Source organism: Lactuca virosa, chromosome 5, assembly GCF_052849685.1.
Source record: "Lactuca virosa cultivar CGN04683 chromosome 5, Lactuca_virosa_CGN04683_v6, whole genome shotgun sequence".
NCBI classification, from domain to species: Eukaryota; Viridiplantae; Streptophyta; class Magnoliopsida; order Asterales; family Asteraceae; genus Lactuca; species Lactuca virosa.
Window position 1 is genome coordinate 321,664,413 of NC_136430.1, and position 22,380 is coordinate 321,686,792.

At 36.8% G+C, this 22,380-nt stretch overlaps 2 protein-coding genes across 2 annotated transcripts; one reads left to right on the plus strand and one right to left on the minus strand.

Annotated features, from left to right (window-relative positions):
- The first annotated feature begins 1,474 nt into the window (after nucleotides 1-1,474).
- Nucleotides 1,475-3,974, plus strand: LOC145116649 (uncharacterized). Its single transcript, XM_079052971.1, has 3 exons — nucleotides 1,475-1,782; nucleotides 1,867-3,650; nucleotides 3,743-3,974. The coding sequence occupies exons 1-3, from the start codon at nucleotides 1,602-1,604 to the stop codon at nucleotides 3,797-3,799; spliced, it is 2,022 nt and encodes a 673-aa protein (XP_078909097.1). The 5' UTR covers nucleotides 1,475-1,601; the 3' UTR covers nucleotides 3,800-3,974.
- Nucleotides 3,975-17,449: 13,475 nt separating this feature from the next.
- Nucleotides 17,450-20,278, minus strand: LOC145117113 (amino acid permease 6-like). Its single transcript, XM_079053421.1, has 7 exons — nucleotides 20,151-20,278; nucleotides 19,802-20,035; nucleotides 19,073-19,166; nucleotides 18,768-18,982; nucleotides 18,259-18,401; nucleotides 17,935-18,162; nucleotides 17,450-17,860 (listed from the first exon to the last, which is right to left on the minus strand). The coding sequence occupies exons 1-7, from the start codon at nucleotides 20,230-20,232 to the stop codon at nucleotides 17,450-17,452; spliced, it is 1,407 nt and encodes a 468-aa protein (XP_078909547.1). The 5' UTR covers nucleotides 20,233-20,278.
- Nucleotides 20,279-22,380: the final 2,102 nt, after the last annotated feature.

Genomic DNA, 22,380 nt, shown 5'->3' on the forward strand with positions numbered 1-22,380 from the left:
GGTCCAGTTCCTGGGACATCTCGTTAACCAAAATGGGATTTTCGTCGATCCGGCCAAGATCGAGTCCGTGATGCAGACGGAGGTTCCGAAATGTCCCTCTGGGATCAGGAGTTTTCTTGGTTTAGCGGGATATTATCGGAGATTTATCCAGGATATCTCCAAGATTGTTGTACCCCTCACTCGTCTGACGAGGAAGGGAGTGGATTTCCGATGGGGCCCTGAGCAGCAGACGACTTTTGAGACAATACGATAGAGGTTATGTGAGGCCCCGGTATTGACCCTTCCGGAGGATGTTGAGGATTTCGTGGTATTTTGCAGACACATATTACCGCACCATTTTTGCACCACGGTATGGTGTTATCGCATGCATACGATGTCACATGGCATTAACCACATCCTGTGATGTTGTCACCACACTTACATGTCTAAGATGAAAGATGGTTGCAATAAAAATTCACATAATTTATAAAGATTATCTAAATTTATTAATTAAATTAGTAAAATTCACACCCTATCAATTGTTAGAGATATAATATATTTGATTGAACATAAAATAATAAATAATAATAAAACAAAAAATAAGTGAATAGATTGCCATTTTCTTTTAAAAATACCTTAATAGTTAATGGTTGGCAAAATATATTTCATTGGACATATAATAATAAAGAGAAATTAAGTAATCTAACAACATTTTAACGTGTATTTAAAGAAAATAACCACAAAAAATTATTTTTAACAAAAATAACCATTTGGTCCGAAATAGTTATTCGGACCAAGGAAAACATATGGACAAAAAAGTATATTTCGGAATGATTTCGGACTGAAATTTCGGATTCGGAAAAAAACTCCAGAATTCATGAACAAGTCTGATATCCGACGAAGAATTCCGGAATTTCGAAAAAAAAATTATTTTTTGTATTTAAATGTAACAAAAAGTTACACAAACATAGTGATATGAAATATATACAATATTAATATATAAAATTAGAAATTTTATTGAAAACAATGATATTAAACTTTTCGAAATGTAACATTCAGAATCTAGAAAAAAATAGAAAGGTTCATTTGAAAAAAAAAACTCCAAAATATGAACATAATTACAATATTACAGAGAAAATGATTATTTTTAAAAAACTAAAAAAAATTATTTTCATCTCAAAAATCCATTTATAATATAATGGTTAGATAATTAGCTTACTTAAATTTCCAATAATAAATAAGCAAAACAAAAATAAGTAAATAAAAAGATTTTTAAAAAATTACCCTAACGGGTAATTACCGCTTGCCATTTTCACTTTACCGGTTGCCATTTTCACTCCTTTGACTCTTTCAAGAACGCACAACCAACGCAAGAACTGAGCAAAGAGAAAAGCTAAAACACAACGGCTACATCCCTTTTCCATTTCAATTTATAATAAACAATCATTTTAAATCCCAACGGTCAAAATTAAAACACCTTTAAAGCTCTTCAAATTCTCATCCCCTGTTTACGTTACAAACTCAAACTAATTCAAATTTACTCCTAAAATCAAGATTTCTTTCTCCAGCATTCTCTACTCATTTTTCTTCTCTCCCAAATTGGACAAGATTCATATACGTTAATGGCGAATTTCGCATCAAACAGATCTCCTTCCCCACTTTCAGCAAGGGGTTTCAGAAATTCGGAGACAAATACGACCACCAGAAGGAGCTTCAGTGGCAACCCCTTTACCAGACCCAATGCTGCGGTAAACCCTAGAAGCGTAAATCCACCTACCCCTGCAAACACCCCTGCTACAACAGGTATAAACGATCTTTGGTTTCATGATTTTGAGTTTTTGTTCTGTAAATTGGGTTTTTGATTTTTAGTTTTTTTTATGTTGTTAGATCATACGAAAAGAGGTTCAGTACTTCGCAAAAGCACTGGTAGTTCGATGTTTCAGGATGGAAAAGAGAATCACAAAGATATAGTTCGTTCACCTGCTAGATCATATGAAAAGAGTTTCATGGCACCAACGATCTCAGCTGCTTCAAAGTTCACTCCATCACCAAGAAAGAAAGTTCTTGGTGAAAAGAATGAGGTGGTAAGAACTTCGATCCAGTTCTTGGACAAAGATTTCGTAATGAAATCTGAAGCAAAACCGTTGGATCAACCTACCATGACTGAAGAGGATTCAAATGAATCGGTAACCCTTGAACAAAAAGAAGTTGTTCTCGAAACTCCTCCCGTTCGTAAGGTAACTTTCGTTTCGATTGATGATTCTACTGATGTTACTGAAGATTTTGATTTGGTAAAGGTTAGACCTTTCTGTTGTTCTCCACAAACTTCACCTATCATTGCCCCTTTTGATGCCGACCCTCTTCCTCCATATGATCCAAAAAAGAATTTTCTTTCCCCTAGACCTCAGTTTCTTCGTTACAAACCAAACCCAAGAATTGAACTTCTACTAAACAAAGTCGATGGGAATGATGGTTATGGAGAAGATGCTGTTATTGGTCTTGAAGATGACTTTAATCTTTCTGATACTTCATCAGACACCGAAAAAGAAGAAGCAAAACAAAAAGAGGAAGAAGAAGAAGAAGCAAAGCTAAAAGACCAAGAAGAAGAAGAAAAAGAAGAAGCAAAAGTCGAAGAAGAAGAAGAAGAAGAGAAACTAGAAGATCTAGGCCATGGTTCATCAGACAATTTGTCTAAAATCATTTTTGAAGAAAAACAGTCTGATTCCAAGCTAAAAACAACATCAAAACCAATGTTTTTCACAAGATCAAAGACTATATTGTGCATTTCTGTGATGTTCCTGGTAGCCTGTTTTTCAGTTTCTTTTACTGATTCACCACCCATGGATTTGCCAATCTATAAGGATGTAAGCTTCTCGGAGATTTATGATGAATCTTTGAAGTTGGCTGCATCTGTTAAAGTTTCTTTAGATGGTTTTGTTGAAAGTCTTGAGCAGTGGTCAAACATTTTCGTTTCTTACCTCTCCGGCCAGTTATCCCATTTTAGTTCAACCCATAGCTCCACACAGTTCTTTAACTTGACCCCATCTCCCATCCAAGAAGAATGGCAAATCGTGGCAGATTATGCAGATGTTGAAAATTTTGAAGAAATTCAAGAATTTGAGGAAGAAATGGAAGAAAACTTTGAGATGGTGGAAGAAGAAGCGTATGAAGAACTGGAAGTTGATGTACAAGATGAGATTTTGATGGAAGACCCAAATGAGATTCAACCCAATGATGTTATTTTGGAGAAAAGTTTGAATCTTGAAGATGGGTCGAGTGAAATGGCTGTGAATGATCTTAAAATCGAGTCTAGTTTAGCAGATGCTAGTGCTGAATCAGAAACTTTGACCGCTTCGTTGACCAGATCAGTCAACCCAATCTATATGACTGGTTTTTCCATAGTGATAGTTGCCATGGCAGCTATTTTTTACTTGATTAAAAGGAAATCTAGTGGTACAATTGCCACTGCACGTGTTACTAAGCTTGATGCAGATAATGATAAAGAGTTGCAAGAAGAAAGCTCGTGTTCTTCAGAGTCTAGCATTCAGAAGGGTTACAAGAAGAAACCTATCAACAACAAAAGAGACTCTTTGGCTTCTTCATCAGAATTCTCTATGGGTTCTGCTTCTTATGGGAGCTTCACTACGTTTGAAAAAATTCCCATTAAGCATGTGAGTGTTGAGAATTCCAATTTATAGCACATACTGGATTATGTTTATTTTATATAATACTTTATTAGACTTGATTTTGTTTTGTTTTGTAGAGAGATGAAGTGATTCTGACACCAATCAGAAGATCCAGCAGACTGGTGAAAAACTAAGTGACCTTCATGATGATCATCATCAATTGTTGCACCAATCTTGATGTGCTGGGATTGATTTCTAACTTCAGTTTTAGATTTGATTGCGTATTTGTAGGCTTAGAGTCATGTTGGTTTGAAATCATTTATCGATTCTTTCGAATTCTGCTTCTAATTCATATTTCTCTTTGAGTTATTGGTTTTTGCTGCATTTTCAGTACTCCTGGTTGTGGTCGACACAATAATCATAATTTTACACAAACTTTTTGGATATGTTTGATAAAAGAAAGCTTAATTGCATGGTTTAGTGAGACATTTGTTTAAAGCATACCATTTTGATGGCATATTAAAAAGGTAGTTAGTGTACAAAAGGATTCAAGACACACAATTGTGGATTACTTTCCTCTGTAATTGAAGGATTTTTCAAGATTCAAGATTTTGTGGATAACATACCATTTTGATGGCATATTATAAAGGGTGTACATTTGTTTTAAAACAATTAAGCATGGTTATCAAAGAAATTAAGCATGGTTATCAAAGAAATCAAGCATGGTTTAGTGAAACATTTGTTTAAAGCATAACCAGTATCAACATATTGGGAGGGTTGGGAATATAGAGTTTCCGTGTGTTATGTGTTGGCCAAATCTTTCTCAACAGATCTCTTGTTTGTTCAAAAATATTCTAAGGAAATTTTCTACTTTCAAAATCATTCTAGCCACCCACCACTTCCCGTATGAGAATAGTTAACCGTTGCATCTCTTAGGGTGATCGGAATCGTGACCACTCCCTCCTTAGTGGGTTGGGAGGGTTGGGAATATAGAGTTTCCGTGTGTTATGTGTTGGGAAAGATGGGAAAGAGAAAAATTGATGTAGAGCTGATATGAGAGTGGGTTGACTAGGTTGGGAAGGAAAGACTCTCTCCTCCGTTAAGGTCCATTTTATTTAGGTTTTCTTTACTTTGTTCTAGTACAACCACATAATATTGTACTGCTTGTCCATTTTTTGAAATGTGAGTTTTTCTTTAAAAGAAACAAATTTTTCTAGACCTTGTGTTTTGTGATGTTTGGGGACATGCTCCCATTAGATCCTCATTGTTACATTGTCTTATTTGTTGATCATTTTTTCTAACATGGATCATTATGGTTGAACGTCGAAATTTATATGTAGTAGAGACCGATCTCACTCTACTAGCCCACTATGGGCTCCTTAATGCTTTTGGCACTTTGCTTTTAAAAATGCAGTTTACCTCAAACCAAATTCCCTCTTTTATTTCTCAAAATCGTTCTCCATCCGAGTCTTTTTAATCTCTCTCCTGACTACCTTTTCCTAAAGGTATTCAATTGTCTTTGTTTTCTACATCCGTGACCCCATAATCTTCACAAAATGGATATTCGCTCCGATCCCTATGTCTTCCTAGGTTACGACCTTACACACCACGGTTATCGTTGTCTTGATCGAGAATGAAGACCTTCTTGAAGAAGTTTACATGGAACAATCGGAAGGTTTTGTTATGCCCGGTAATGAGCATACAATATGTAAACATGTCAAATCATTGTACAAGATGAAACAAGCACCCAAACAATTGTATCAAAAGTTTGATGGAGTTATTTTGTCATGTGGTTTCAAGTTGAACCAATCGGACAAATGTGTTTATATTTGGTTTAACTCATCTGGTACCAGTGTGATAATTTATTTGCCTTTTTATTGATGATATGTTGATTTTCGGTATTGATCAACTTCATGTTGATGAATTGAAAAGTTTGTTGTCATCAAGTTTTTCCCAAACACACTATGTTGAGAAATTTTTTGATAAGTTTAATTATAGTGAGTGTTCTCCCGTGAGAACTCATATGGATCCCAACGTGAAGTTAATGCCAAATAAAACCAAGGAAATATAATAATTAAAATAATCTGAAGTGATAGGCTACTTGATGTATGACATGACAAACACCCGCCCTGACATCATTTATGTAGTTGGGAGGTTGCATTGGTATACTAGCATTCTTAGTACTCTACAATGGCAAGCAACTCAAAGAGTGTTAAAGTACTTAAAGGGGACCATGAATTATAGACTATGTTATCTACGGTATCCTTCGGTTTTAGTAGAATATTCAAATGCATGTTGGATAACCCATCTTGAAGATCATCTTCAACAAGTGGTTGTGTATTCTTGCTTGGGGGATGTGCTATTTCACGGGTATCTAAGAAGAAAACATGCATAACAAACTTAAAAATGGAATCTGAATTTGGCGCGTTAGCCATAGCAGGTAAAAAGGCCAAATGGCTAAGGGATTAGGTTTATGAGATTTCTAGGCTAAGGCTTATAACTAAGTGTACAATGGGATGTCTAGACATTTGGGTGTTAGACATATTATGATTAGGGATTTAATCATGAATGGTGTCATTTTGATGATGTCTGAGAGGTCGCAACAAAATTTAGCGGACCATTTGACTAAAGGCAACTTTGTGATAACGATTAATTTAAAGTCTATTTAATTCGTTAGTGGTGAGACACTTAATTCCCCTCTAATATGACATTAGAAGTTGGATTTAACGAGTAAAACTCACACTTAAGGATTGGAACATACATTATATCATCCCAAGTTAGTGTGTTCAAACCTATAACGGGAAGGTTGAATGTATATTATTAATAATTCCTTTGACAAAATATAACCACATACATGAGGAAATGAATTACATGTATGATCGTGAAGTGTAGTCGGGCTTCAAGATGCCGAAACTTGGCTTTTATACGATCAGGAATGGATTGGGATACTCTGCTTAATAATAGTGTCAAGATATTTGTAAGTAGACAGTTTATTTAAGTTTATGTGTATGTTATCTTCAAGTACTCAAATGGGTTGAAGGGTTCAATTCTTATAATACCATGATTCTCGAATATTTTGACTATATAATATACTAATATAAAAATTCAATTGTTTCGATTTTTTCATGTATGCCTAAATTTGATCAATTCCAATTATTGTTTGTGTAGATTCATGGTTACACTAAAATAATGGAGGTTTGTTGGTGATTTTAATGTCACCATGTCATTTTAGTATAATAGAATTTACAGATTACCAATATAGTTCAATTATTGATTTCATTTACAAGTTAAGAGGTAAGCTTGTGTAAAACGAGTTTAATCTCAATACGACCAAATTGCGGCTCAAGGGGGTTGCACCCCCTTTGCGGGGTCCACGAGGCAACGTCCCTGGATGATAGTTTCTTATGTTTATTTTTGAAACCATCATACCTAAATTTAAAGAATAAAATAAAGGGGAATTGACTTTTTTGGTTGCTTTTTAAAAAAATAACATTTTTTTGGCAAAATGACCACTTGGTCCGGAATGAGTTGTTCCGGACCCGATTTCAAATTCGGTAAAACGGGTAGTAATTCCGACCAGGTAATCTGGTTCTCCTATAAATACCATTTAACCCGTTTCGGACTAGACTTCGATATCCCATTCTGGAAACCTCTACAACTGAAAATGTCTTTCGATAGCAGTGAAGAAATGCAGTTTTTATTTGTAAGTTTCAAATTTGTTTCTAATTAAATGCATTTATTTTTTATTATACGTTAAAAAATGTTTAGTTTACGCAATTATATAGGTATTATAGGGTTTTCTGTGAACTTTAATCTTGTTAAGACAATTATAGGATTACATAGACTTGTACATCTATACTACATGATACATCGTAATCAAAAACCCTATTTTTTGCTAGTCCGGAATGTGTCTGGAATCAGAAAATCAAGTCCGAAATACAAAAATCTTGTCCGGAATACAATGAACTGGGTCCAAAATTTTGGTTTGGAATTTATGGTCCGGAATGTCGTACCCGATTTTCGGATTCCGGAATATACATACAAAAATCCTAATTTCGGAATACAATAACAAACCCTACATCCAGAATACAATAAAAAACCCTAATTCCATTCCGGAACATACATACAAAAATCCCTAACTAATAACTATTTTGACTGTAGCACGATAGAATATACGCAACGATTGTTACTACAACCTGCAGACCTGAACTTGGGCGGGAAATCATGGTGCGCTTACAAAACCGACCAGTTTGTGCGACGATGTTTAGGCAATCATGTTTTGGTGATTACGTACACATGCCGACGGGTGTCGAATGTCACCCTTTACTATGTCACTATCTTATGTGCAAGAAAGCTACTACTTTTGATCCAGTTGACCTAGAAGAGCTTTTATTTCCGGTTGGCGACTATCGGGTTTGCTTTAATAGGAAAGCATTCTGCTTGGTCACTGGCTTGCGGTTCGGGGATTATTTCCATCCTAGTTCTGGTTTTGCAGCATTTAGAGAACGTGTCTTTCCATTTGTGCCACTTTCACGTTTGGTGAGTATGGATGACCTTACAAACGTATCCAATAACTCACTTCATCAATTAAGCAATGAAGACGTGGTGAGAGTCTCCTTACTATATATGCTAGAGCAAGGATTTTTGGGGGAAAACCCGTGACAGCCAGTTACTAATGAACGTATGACACTAGTCTCTAATTTACAGGAGTTTAACAGGTATAACAGTTTTTTACCCACATTATACAAAATGATACATATACTTATTAAGTGTAATTTTTTGACATAGGTACCCATGGGGTCGATTGGTATGGGATTTCACTTACAAACAACTGTGTACTGTGTTTGATATGATTGAGGACCATTTGAACCCAAATTCGGTAAGAATCGGCAGTAGACACACATATACTCTGCAGGGATTTGTCTATGCATTTAAGATATGTACACTATGTTTAATAAGAGTTTTTAAACAACAAGTATTGTAACTTTGTTAACTTGGTAAGTTGTCTGTCATCTTAATTTTGTAGATTTGGATCTTCGAGACATTTCCTAACAGTAGTATTGTTGGTTCCCCTATACCGGGTGTTATCCCTCGGGCAGTTGCATACCCTAGGATGAGGCGTTTGCATGCACTTGATTGTGAATGTATTCTTGATGTTACTAATGTATATAGTTTAGTCCACCTTATAATTTATAAGTTGATATGACATAAATAAGTTACGATTAATCTTTATATATTGTTTTTTTTATGCAACGTCCCCCCAACAAGTTGTTGCAGCCTACTGCGCATGAGCGTGTTGCTAGGTGGTGGATTGAGAGTGTCTAGTGGATAGATGTTGCATATTACGCTAATGTTTGAGTTATGGTTTTCTTTGTTAATGTTTTATAACAATTGTCTTTTGAAGATGTAACAAAAACAAGTTTATCCTTAAAACAGTATTATGATATCGTACATACATCACTACAGGTTTTTTAAATCAACAATATCATATTGTTGGCTACCTTTTTGACTAGTATGTCTACTCTTAGACTGAACATTATTTTTGCCACTTGACTTGGTCCTACTTGAAGATTCACTTTTTAATGAATCTGTGGGAAACGGAGCGTCAGAGTTTCTGCTTATGTGACCGATCCTTTGGCAACGACTACATTTTTCTGAATCGGACATTCACCTTGGGATGTGATACTCTTATGGTTTTTAGGTCACCCATCTTGTCGTTTGTCCATTAATGGTGGAAAAACAACCATGACTTCATCCGGTTCTTAGTATTCAGCTGGAACTGGAACAGGAAAGACAACCTCTGCATATGTTGAACGATATGTTTCCATTGTGAAGTACGATGACACCCATGCACTGCAATGTTGATATCTTAGTTCCTTGAATACCGCCATAGCATGAGTATAAGGTATACCCGACAATTGTCATTTCCCATACGTGCAGTGACGACTTTGCAAGCTTACTATACCATTCTTCATTTGGTCAGTCACCTTTTATCTACTTGGATCAATCTGGTATGCCCAAAAACCAGATGATTTGTTTATCCTCCTATCGACGACCTTCTCACCATAGTCAGTGACATCTTTTTTGCTTTCAGCTATAACAAACATTTACGTATACATTGTCATGCACAGTAAATTACACTACAATTATGATTGAATTATTACAATATAGGGAAACAATTACCTCCAGCATTACGTTGCTGGCACCACCATTGTTGCATAGTTGCTTGAAAGAAATCGATCAACATTGTTATCGGTAGTTTCCTTGCGTCTCTTGATAATGAATTGACGGAATTGACACTGTTTGATGTCATAATATTATACCGAACCACGGGGAAACATGACTTTGCCCATCTCTCATTACTGATTCTGTCTAGCCATGTTTGACAATCATCGTTTAGTGCACGACATAGCCTACTCAAGCTTTCCTTGAAGGTATGCCTTTGTAGTCTCCCAAAACAAAATCTCTGTTCTCTATTGCTGGCCGATCTTTGTTCTCATATTCATCAACAAATGGCGACAGCAGAGTTCGTGATATGCATTTAGGAACACGACTTGAATGGCTATTTCAATTGAATTGGCTCTATCTGATATAATAGCCAAAGATGGCATGTCACGAATACATTCTTTGAGTCTTGATAAAAACAAAATCCACGACTCTCCACTTTCAGTTTTCCCAACACCAAATGCAATTGGAAGGATTTGGTTCTTACCATCCATGCCTACTGCTAGGAAATTTGGTGCCCAAGTATTTCCCTTTAAGGTGTGCGCCATCAATGATAATAATAGGACACAAACATCTTTGAAACACTTGAACCTAAAAAGTAATTAAAAATCTAATTAAAGCAAACGCATGTGTATGGACATTAAATATAAAGAAGTAGGTATATAAAATATTTTACCGCACAACCTATAGCCATGAAAAAGTATTGAAATATGTTGTCATTACTTGTCTTTATATGTGCAACCGTCCCTGGATTCTTCTTCTCTAAGTTGCAACATTATATAGGTAGTCTAAGAAAGCTTTCTTCAGGGGTCCCTCTCAATAGATTTAGAGCATAAATTTTAACATTCCATGCTTGACTTTATGAAACATGTATACAGAGATGGTCATTTAAAGTTCGTTGAATCTGTTTTCCCCATAACATATTACTGGTACTATCAGCTAATATGTCATTCAAGAAGTGACCCCATACCTTTTTGTTGGCTTGTCGGTGATGGGGACATAGCTATGTGTTTGAGCAAGTGTGTTTCTCAGATAGTTTAACCACTTGAAATGAATCAGTAGTATTATGTTTTTTTGCCCTAATTGGCCAGTCACAATTATCCATATAGCAAACAGGTTCAAACATGTCTTTTGTTGATTTTTTCACTTTATATTGGAAACCTTCTCCAACACTTTTCAATCCTAAATTAAGCTTAAGTTCTTCTTTGTTTTTGAAGATTTGGAATAACTTAAGATGTGAATTATAGTTGTGTGTTGTGGCCCCTTTATGATTTTTTGAGCTAATTCGGGCAGTGGTAAAGGATCAGGCATACCCTAATGGTGGGCTGTGTTTCTTCAGAATCAAAAATATAATAAGGAAAATTTTCCTATTGTGCTTTTTGGGGTTGTGGTAAGGGATAGGTTTCCTCTTCTTCATCTTCATGACCATCCCCATCAAATTCAGTGTAACTATGAAAATGTTCCACTGGCTCTCCACGTGGAACTATATTACCATCATCAACCAACATCATTATTTTTGCCTCATCATTCACAGATTCATCAACATCAATAGTAATGTCATCCTGAACAACAGCCTTACCTTTAAACCTATAATCACCCCCATGTATAGGGTCCTTGTAAGAAGGAACATGGTTGGTTGTAATAGGTAATAAGTTACAAATTTGGTTACTTCCAGCACAGGAAGAACCATTTCCAAAACGATTTTCCCCGGAAAATAAATTAGTACCACTATCCATAACATAATTAACAACAAACAATTGTACTGTGTTGGGAGCCATAGTAGTAACAAAACTAAGAAAATATATAGCATCACTATCGTCCAGAATCTGTATAAGTATATTTGATCCAGGACATTAAAAAGATAGACGAATTTGATTTGTATGTAACCTGGACTTGGAAGCAACCAACGTAACTAACCCAACAGAGTTGATATCACCGGTTATATCTACACCAAAGCATGTGTAATCCGGAGTAAGATACTGCATACATCCGTCGATATGTTGTCATTGTCCTCCACTAGAAACTGAAACTCGGAAAAAACTCGTATACGTACTCATTCCGGAACTCTTTTCGAAAGTATTGAACACACAAATATATTAAAAACACAAATGTATTGCATATTTGGAACAAAAACATAGAAAAACTCTAATTCTATCTCTCCGGAATGCCACTCCGGAATGTATGGCCGTTCCGGACGTCAGTTCGAAATGCCCTTTTCCATTCCAGAAGGTACGGAGTGTCAGATTTCAGACCTAATCCCCACAAACCGGCAACCCCTCCGAAACAATATCATAAATACTATGAAATATCGTGTTCCGGAGCACACCTCCGGAACAAAACATCGTGCTCTGGAACACGATATTCCGGATCAAGTGGTCAATTTCCCAAAAAAAAATGTTGGTTCTTTTTGTTTAAATGGTTGTTTATAAAGTTTACATTACTCAATTTTCCATAAAATAAACATTTAATGTTGATTTGTTGTTATCTTTAGCAATTAGAAAAAACAATTCTTTGGTTTACGATTTCTTATTGTTCCTTAACGCCTTGTTCCCGAGTTTTTATATAAATTCATTAAAAGAAAGGGAGGGAAACTTTTGACAGAAAGAAAGGGAGGTGAAGGAAAATATTCATTATTCTGTGTTTATGAATTCAAAGGAAATGAAAGAAAAATTTTAAGTTTTTGTGTTCCCGAGTTAGGAGGAAAAAGAAAATAAAACTTAAAATTTTCCTTCCCTTCACTTTATTCTCAAATCCGCCCAATTTAGGAGGAAAATTTGAAAGGAAAATGTGGCTCCAAAATCCTTTCCCTCACCTAACTTTCCTTCTATTAATGAAACTCGGAACACGATTTTGCTTCGACACCCCTCACTTTCCCTCCGTATCTTCCCATTTCTCTCCTCCGTAAGTAGAACTCAAGATTATGCACATAATTTGGATTTCATATGACAAAGTCCTAATATCAGATTCCGAAAATGATCAAGTTACCCTTGAAAAACCTATGGATTTCAGAAATGGCACTATTGCTCCCAAACCCTAACATATATAAATTTGTTACTAGGAATCAAACAGGGTGATGAACTTCTTTACATGGAGGCAGTGGCGGATCCAGCCGGGAAGTCAAGTGGGGTGCACATTGACCGTTGGCTTCACCGTTTTGTCCATGTTATTCTGTTAACTGTATGTTATTTGTAACATCCCAAAAATACAGTCTAAAAAATTCGTTTTACTTTAATAATAAAACCATAGTCATCGAACATCATATAAAAATCATAAACAGTGTATCTCAAAATATCATAACAATTGTCAAAATATCAGAGTATAAACATCCCAGGCTGAACAGATGGTGTGTGCACTGCAATCTTCCCGAGCTCCTCTTTTGGAAACTGAGTACCAGAAACCAAAACTAAAACTGTAAGCACGAAGCTTAGTGAGCTCCCCCAAACTACCACATACCATACAATAACATATAAAGCACATACTGGGCCTTGCCCACTGCATCGGACCAAAGTCCGGAACTGACTTGGGCCTTGCCCACTGCATCGGACCGAAGTCCGGAACTAACTAGGGCCATGCCCACTGCATCGGACCGAAGTCCGGAACTAACTAGGGCCTTGCCCACTGCATCGGACCGAAGTCCGGAACTGACTAGGGTCATGCCCACTGCATCGGACCGAAGTCCGGAACTAACTAGGGCCTTGCCCACTGCATCGGACCGAAGTCCGGAACTGACTAGGGCCATGCCCACTGCATCAGACCGAAGTCCGGAACTAACTAGGGCCTTGCCCACTGCATCGGACGGAAGTCCGGAACTAACTGAAAATAGCATAACATAATCATAACATATAACATAAACACATATACTACATACTACATTGGACCGCAACCCGGACTAACTTGGGCCTTGCCCACTGTATCAGACCGGATTCCGGAATAACTGAACATATCATATACATAAACTTGTAACATAAACATATAACTACTATATCGGACCAAAGTCCGGAACACAAGGCATATAACATAAACATGCATGAATCACAAAGACATCAAGCATACACACTACTTCTCGGGACCACCCCGACATCGAACCGAAGTCTGGAAACATATAAACTGCATCGGGCTAACCTCGGCATCAGACCAAAGTCCGGAAATACTAACATCTAAACGGGTCGGCATTGTGGCCGTAGACTCGTTCCTACTGGAAGGAAACTCACCTCACACTGCTGAAGTCCCGCTGATAAAACCATAGCTGCTCGATGACAGATTCCCGATCTGTCAATATCAAAATAACACCCAATTAATAATTGGGTTCCACTACATAACTATAAATACATACTTTGGATAATTACTACATTACCCCTAGCTTGGCTTACCCAAGCCCAAGGCCCAATCCATAGGCCCAAAGTCAACTAGGGATCAAAGCCCAACATATGGCCCAACTTTCCAAATTGGGCCCAAACCTCTACATGGACTTCCCTTAAGGCCCAATTGTTCAGTCCAGTCCAACATGTCTCATTCTAAGGGACCAATATCATACAACCATCTAGGCCCAAACTATGGCCCATCAATGGCCTAATTTTCCAAATTGAGCCCAATCCTTCATATGGGCCTTACCCTAAAGCCCAACTAATTACTCTAGTCCATTTGGTTATTCTTGGATGGCCCATTAATAAACCAATTACCAAAACCCAATCGAAAGGCCCAACTCAAGACCCAAGTGAAACTAGGGTTTCACATAAAATGACGATTAGGGTTAAGTGTTTCTTACTTAACCCATTAAGGACTTAATCCATTAAGTCCTTTACTCTACTAGATCAATGATATGGAGAAATTGGGCTTAATACACAATCCAATCTCAATAGCCCAAAAGTGGGTCCAATAAGTCTAAGGCCCAATTACTCACAATTAGGGTTTTCTAAACCCTAATTAGGTTTTCCACTCAAACATGGCCCAATAAGCCCAAAATTAATCTTTAAGCCCATTAGGGTTTTGGCTAGGTCCATTAGGGTTTTGCTTGTGGGGCACGACCCACTACCACCTCGGGTAGTGGTGGTCAATGGCGGCTCACGGCGGCGGCCACCACCTTACGGTGGTGGTTATCATTATTTTTATTATTAACCAAAGCTAATTACAATTACAATGTTTAATCCAAACATAAACACACACACACACACACAACCACACCATGGTGGCCGGCGGTGGCTGTTCTCATTTTCCGGCTAAACAAACCACCACAACCTTATGAAAATCAAATACAACTGGTCTACTAGGTTACACACCCATACATCAACAGCCACCACCTCACGGTGGTGGCGAGTTTCCTTGAGTCTCGGCCTATCAACACACGACGCAAACGCAGCTGATCCGCCTTGGGGAGGAGGACTTCGACCGGAGCACTGATAAAGGAAGGTGGCGCGGCGGCTATCTGTCGTGGGACGGAGCGGCGACCGGAGATCGAAAAACAAGATGGCGGCAACGCACTTGATGAAGCAGTCGACTGGTGGAGGTTACAACGTCGAGGCCCGACATCAGCCTCTCGACTGGTCCTTCCCGAACACATTGTCGGTCTAAGCGACTCTTCTCGGCAACCCGACTTCTGGCTACAGCGGAGATGGTGGCGGCTGGACGTCCTCCGGTGATGGCGGCTATCGGAGGTGAAGGAGGAGGGTGGGGAAATGGCGACCAATGCTTAGGGGGGGTTGGCGGCTGTAACACATGCCCTAGGGTTAGGGTTTCATGAGTTATATACCCCAACCAAATAGAAACTTTCCCATAATTACAATTCCAGCCCCTCCTTCTCACATTCCTTTCAATCTAAGTTCCTACTTTACCTTTTTAACCCCATCTTCTGAAATTCTATACAAATAAACTCCTGAATTACCAATTAGCCCCTTAACCTCAAAAATCTTTTCAAAAGAAGTCCCATAAATTACCAATTAGTCCCTGCCTTCTTAAATACTTACAAAAATAATCTGAAACTCACACTTTTAACCCCCAACTTCTAATATTGTAACAATTAACTCCTCGAGACCAACTCTTATTATAAAATTATTGATTTTATGGCTACTATCCATTCATCAACTTTATCTACTTATTCATTTAATAAACGGGGTGTTACATTATTTGTTAATCTTAAAATCCGAGTTTCTACTGGAGAAACACCAAACACAAGAAACAAGAACAAACATGGGATGAGGAACATAATGGAAGGGTATTTTGGGAACTTTTTCTGTTGGGATTTTATTCAACTCAAAAAATTCATGGTAAATATAAAAAACAACTCCTATTTATACTAGAAAAGAAAAGCTAACTAACTATTATTATCTACTAATAAATTTGCAGGAAAACGATAATGAATCAAATGCAAAAACAGATATTTAAAGTTTGAAATTTCTGGATTATTCCAACATTATTCTCCTCTTTAAATAACATTCATAATAACATTTTGAAATGGTTCATACAAAACCATTACACAAATTAGAAAACCATTACACAAATTAGAGACAAATCATATTTCACAGTATAACATTCCAGATAACATTTTGTATCAACTCATCCCACCAAAAATCAGAAAAATCATATTTCAGAGTATAAAATAACATTATGATTTATGAATCAGTTTATACATATTATGATTTCTGAATCACAAGCAATCAATGGAATAAGTTCATAAATATTATGATTTCAATGGAATAAACGTACAAACTTTCCAGCGACGATGGTGTGTGTTAGGTTCGAGCAATTCCTTCATTTGTTTAATTATTTGTATTAATGGTTTCTATTATTTCCTTCATGAGTTCTTGCAATTGGTAGCTGGGTAAAAAAACACGGGAGAAAAGAGTCACACTAGAGAGAAAGAAATGTTTGATAACAGTGGGGAGTAAGTATTTTGAAGAGGGACCAACCATTAATAAATAATAATATCATTTTTTTAGATATATATATATATATTACTGATAGGAATTTTTTTTTAATGTGGGGGCCATGCACCCCACTAGTTGCTAATTGAATCCGCCATGGAGGAACGGCAACTTTTTCAGTTATAAGATTCTTAATATTGAAGTGGATGCCATTTTTGTGTACACGAAGCAAGGACAAAATGATGTCACTTTTGTTTCGTAACCAGTCCAAGTGCCCAAACCTCCGATATTTCCGTTCACAAACGAAAAAGCACAAGAATGGCTTCGCGTTGGCGGCGGTAAATGCGTACTAATGACCCCAAGTTAAAATGATCCAATGAAGGTTTTTCTATTCTCAATTTCGTGTTTAGATTATGTTCTTGATTAGAACGATGCTTGGATTATCTTATAACGAATTAAGATGATTAAGTTTTATTATTACATTTTAACATCCGATACACGTATGAGATTTCGTGGTAATATATTTAATTTTTTTTTATCTAACTTGAAACTCAAAATTCATTATGGAACCGGGGAAACATAATCTTTTTGATTGTTAGTTCTGTTATCTATCCCTCTCATTGTCTTGTTGATCCGTGCACACAACCTGTTTGACAAAATGCCAACACAACTGTATCTTCACAGTTTTACAATTAATAATACAATTCTACTTTACCTTGTAGATTCACTAAACAGTCACAGAGTAAAACTAAACACAGAGCTCTAAGACATTGAATGAAAGAGCTCAAAATCAGAAACAGACACAGCAAGACCTCGAATAGATCCAGCTGCAGCAAGAAGTGCAACAATCAAGCATGTCAAGCTCAATATCTTCAACCATATCCAAGTAAAAGAACCCCTTTGAATCTTTGCCTGTGAAATGTACATTTCTATTGGAAAATACACAGTCAATGGCCAGTATGTTGCAGCACCAATAAGTCCCAGAAAACTGTTGAAGAAAGGGAAGATCATGGCGACTATTGTTACTAGTATCACATACAATGTCCTCCATGTTAACCTGAACAGATTCAAACTGTAGCTACCGATGTAATATTCCTTCTCTATAAATCTGCTTTCTGGCCACTTCTTATGACTCCAATCCTCCACAAATGCAAAAAATGGCTGAATAAGCACCTAAAGAAGAGATGAACACAGGTTGATTAGGTTAGATAATAAGAGATGAAATATGATATATTTGTATATTGTACCTGGTATGCTCCAAGAAGATGAAGAACAACACACATGTTTCCAATGTCAATGAGCCAAAATGGTTCATAGAAACCGAATCCTGTCAAGTAATTCCCAGATGCATCATTGCCAAATGCTGCATACCCAAGTACTCCACATAGGGTGTACAATAAGGTGGATACTGCAACTCCAATGGTGGAAGCCTTTTTCATGACTTTGATTTCTGAAGGACTTGATTTCAATGTGTCCTACATTTGCATAAGTATTCAATATCAGATATACGTACATAAGTTTGTGTATATCTATAAAGAGAGTAAATGTATATATAAAGAAGATTTAATTACCTGTATTTCAAGGAGGACTAGACTGAAAGAATATGCAAAAGCAATATCTCCAATGGCAGAGAAGATGTTCCACATTTTCTCCATGCCTGACATGTCTGGACCAACTGGTACACCTGTTAGGCTTGTTTTCGAGTGTGTGCCTCCTTCAGACCCCCAAAAAACCATTCGAAAAGGAATTAAAAAAATCTCAACAAAAGTTAATTACCCGAAGCTTTGTATGAAAATAGGTGTATCATGTACACATAATACATGTTACATGCAAGCTTTGTAGGGTTATTTGCAAAGATGAGGCCATTCATATCTTTTGCATAGACAAGAAACCAAGAAACCAAGAATGACATGTGTCCCACCTTTTTTAGAGTAACAAAAAGATGTAGTTTTTGTTTCATTGACATCTGTCCCGAGTCCAATTAATGCATGTCAAACAAAGTACATATAATGTTATGATTGTCTTGTTATGAAAACGTGCAATATATTTCATATCCTTTTTGAATGATTAATTTAATTACCTGCGATTTTGGCAATTGAGAGAGCAATGCCAATGCTAGAATAACCGAAAGACATGATGGTTGCAAAAATGGATACGAATGTGAGCTTGTGAAACTTCGGGATTTGGCTCAAAACAATCTCTATAGATGCAAAGATCAGTAGATAGGAATTGTTCAATGTGTGACAACCGTTGTTGTGCCCGTGCTTATGAAAACAGTTTGATCTTTTAACCGCACTGGTTAAACACAAGAACCAAAATTAGGTGCATATTCACACACATAAACAAAAATGAAACAATAAGTTTTCAAGTCTTTTTAGCACTTACGCCATACTAATGGCCGAAGTAATGGTATACCCGATGGTTGCACCAACTTGAGTCCCATATTGAGATATTCCACATAGTTTGTAACTAAACCCTCCTGTTCCCACAATATTATAAAAGATTTTTTAGCAAACCATCTATAGTGAGATAGTCCATACACATATATGCCTAAAAAAGAAAACTATATATAAAATGATTCAAACTCCCAAATAAAAGACTGTTTGCCATGCTGGATAAAACAGAACACAACAACCATATAGTGTGTTTGACATTTGTTGGAATGGGACAAACGAGATATAGGAGTTGCATTTTTCCTCTAGTGTGTTTGACCTTCTTTATCATCATCATGGTAAATAGCCTTAGAAAGGTTATACCATCTAGTTTGGTCTGGTCTAGTCCTAGCAAAAAAAAAGTGAAATGACATTGATACAATGGGACTAAAGAGCTAGAAAAGGTGGAATAGGCTAGAACAATGCCTATTTCGTATGGACAAATTAAAGATAAAGACGTAAATTCACATCATCGTTATGTTAAATAACATTAACAAATGTAGGAAGAGAAAGTGAAATGGCATTACAATTTGGACAAACGAAGATAGTAGCCATAATTAATTGCCATTTAATGCAGGATGACACCTCAGGGTGAGGTGGCTAGTAATGCATGGGTTACACCATGATCAAGAACATGCATAAATTAATGTTGATTCAGAATGAGCAGCATAAATTTACGTACCAAGATTAACTTTGACCGCTTGCATGTAACTGTAGTTTCTGGTGCCAATGACAGGATCAGGATACCTGTAGCAGTCTGTAAGCAAGAGGCAAGTGAACCAAGTGATGATCGCAAAGACTGCAAGCAAAAGAGTCCCCGTAATCCAACCCAACTGCGCAAAACACCATGCCAATGACAACACTCCTGATCCTATCACCGCTGTTATGATATGTGCGCTTGCACTCATCAACGTCCCTAATTCAAAAAATAACCCAACACTTCACGTCAAAATTTCACAAAAAAACCCTAAAAAGAACACGAGAATGGGTTTTCTGTATCACAATTCACACATGCATGAGTGAACTCATACCTGTTCTTCTGATTCTGCCATCATCATCGAAATAGCCACTGACTGAACTTTCCAAAGAAAAGCTTGAACCTTTCTGCATCATTTTCTCTGCCTGTGTCTGTCTCAAAATCTACAGGATTGTGATGAAGGTTGCTGAGATTTGAAGCGATTAAATAGTGGTGACCGAAGAACTCATTTGTTGAATTTAATGAAGGAATCAGTTACTCCACTTTGGTTTGTTGCTAGTAGTGGATTGTGTGTATTTGCGTACGTAGTGCCACCGGGCTTTTTGACTTATTGGCAACAATGTTTGTTGGAAAGTGTTAAAACTTCTTTAATAGCATTTACTCTCTTCTCATCGTGGTTGACTCTCTTTCTTGGTGCATATATTCTTTGTACGTACTCTTTTGTTCGTAATCAAGTGTATATATATATATATATATATATATATATATATATATATATATATATATATATATATATATATATATATATATATATATATATATATATATATATATATATTCTACGTACGTTTAAGAATGAATTATAAAAAATTGGACTTGAAGTTTACCTCAGTTTCTCTTTAATTAAGTTATTCCTTGTATATATGGATTTTGGTTAACATTTTTGATTTTATTTGATTACTTTACGTATTCCTCGTCACCGCAGAATCCCATCGCCGTAGTTTAATATTTCACTTGTATGTTGTTTTCTTGTTGACCTACTATCCATTAGTTTAAGCACTACACCAGAATAATAATGATACTTTACTTAATTTAAATATATAGTCATCGAATTTGACTCAATAGTGTGTTTATAAGTCATTTTAAAAAGTTATAGATTAAAAAAAACAAACGGCCATGCATCGTTAGACCATTCACATTAATGAAAGGACAATTTTTTTTTTTTTTTAATTAGTGTAAAGTTAATTATTACTGGAAAAGGAGGAAAAGAGTGGAGCAAGAAGTACTGGAGTTCAATGACTTGGTTCAAAGACGTATAAATACAGAATACATCAATACAAGGGGTTTGACCTAATGGACTTATAACAATACAATGCATGGGCTAAATAAATACATGGCCTAAATACATGGCCTAAATATTGGCCACACCCATGTGTTCAGCTTCCACGGTGTTCAGCTTCCACGCTTGACCGAGAGACAGTAGCTTGGCATAGTGGAGTGATGAGAAGCGGGGCACACCCACCCAATCGACATCAGAGTAAGTAGTAAGGCTCGTAGTGGAGAAGGAATGAATTTGCAAGCCGTGATCAAGAGTACCCTGAATATATCAAAGAATGCACTTGAACGCATGTAGGTGTGGCTTCCGAGGGTTATGCATGTAAAGACAAATCTACTGCATGGCAAATTCAATATCATGTCGAGTAAAAGTCAACTACTACAGCCCACCTGCAACGCTACGGTAAAGAGTTCGATCCTTAATGGGAGTGCTAGTATGATCCAACTTCTTTTGAGTGTCAACATGTAACATCCCAAAAATACCAAGAAAAATTTCCAATTGTTAAAGTAAACAAAGCCATTCCATAAACTTCACAAGTCAAGTAATCCAAAACATGAGTATATTGTTTTCATAAAAATATCAGAGTAATCCCAAAACCTTGTAGTGCGAAAATCATCGGTGGATGCAACGCAATCAAGTTGACTCCTTTTCCTTGGTATTTGAAACTTTTAAACTTAAACCTTAAGCACAAAGCTTAATGAGTTCCCCAAAATACCACATACCATACATAACAATGGGCCCTTCCATGGGGTGTATTTCAACCCGTGTACATGATATGATCCCACCATAGTCTTATAGTCACTTCCGTTGCTACAACCCCGCTGCAGTCTTTCCCTTCATGCTCCCACCATGGTCTTCCCTGCAAGTGTTGTGATCCAACCATAGTCTTTCATACAAGTGTTCTGCTCCTACCACACTCCTTCATTCAAAAGTTACACAGACAATCTAACATATCACGACACCTAGTGTCATACATAGTATAATGAGAAAACTCACCTTGCAAATCAAGATAGACTACACCTCGGCTCGTACGAAAGTAAAGGCTGGTACTACACACCACCTAGATACAAATCACAATTCGAACCTCATCTTAACATATAAAGCTATCAATTTGACCACATGTCAACCTAGTCAAAAAGTCGACGATCAACGGTTAAATTCAACAGTCAATGGTCAACAGTCATCCACCATACCATGGCTAACCAGTGACCGCGCTGTGGCAGTTAGA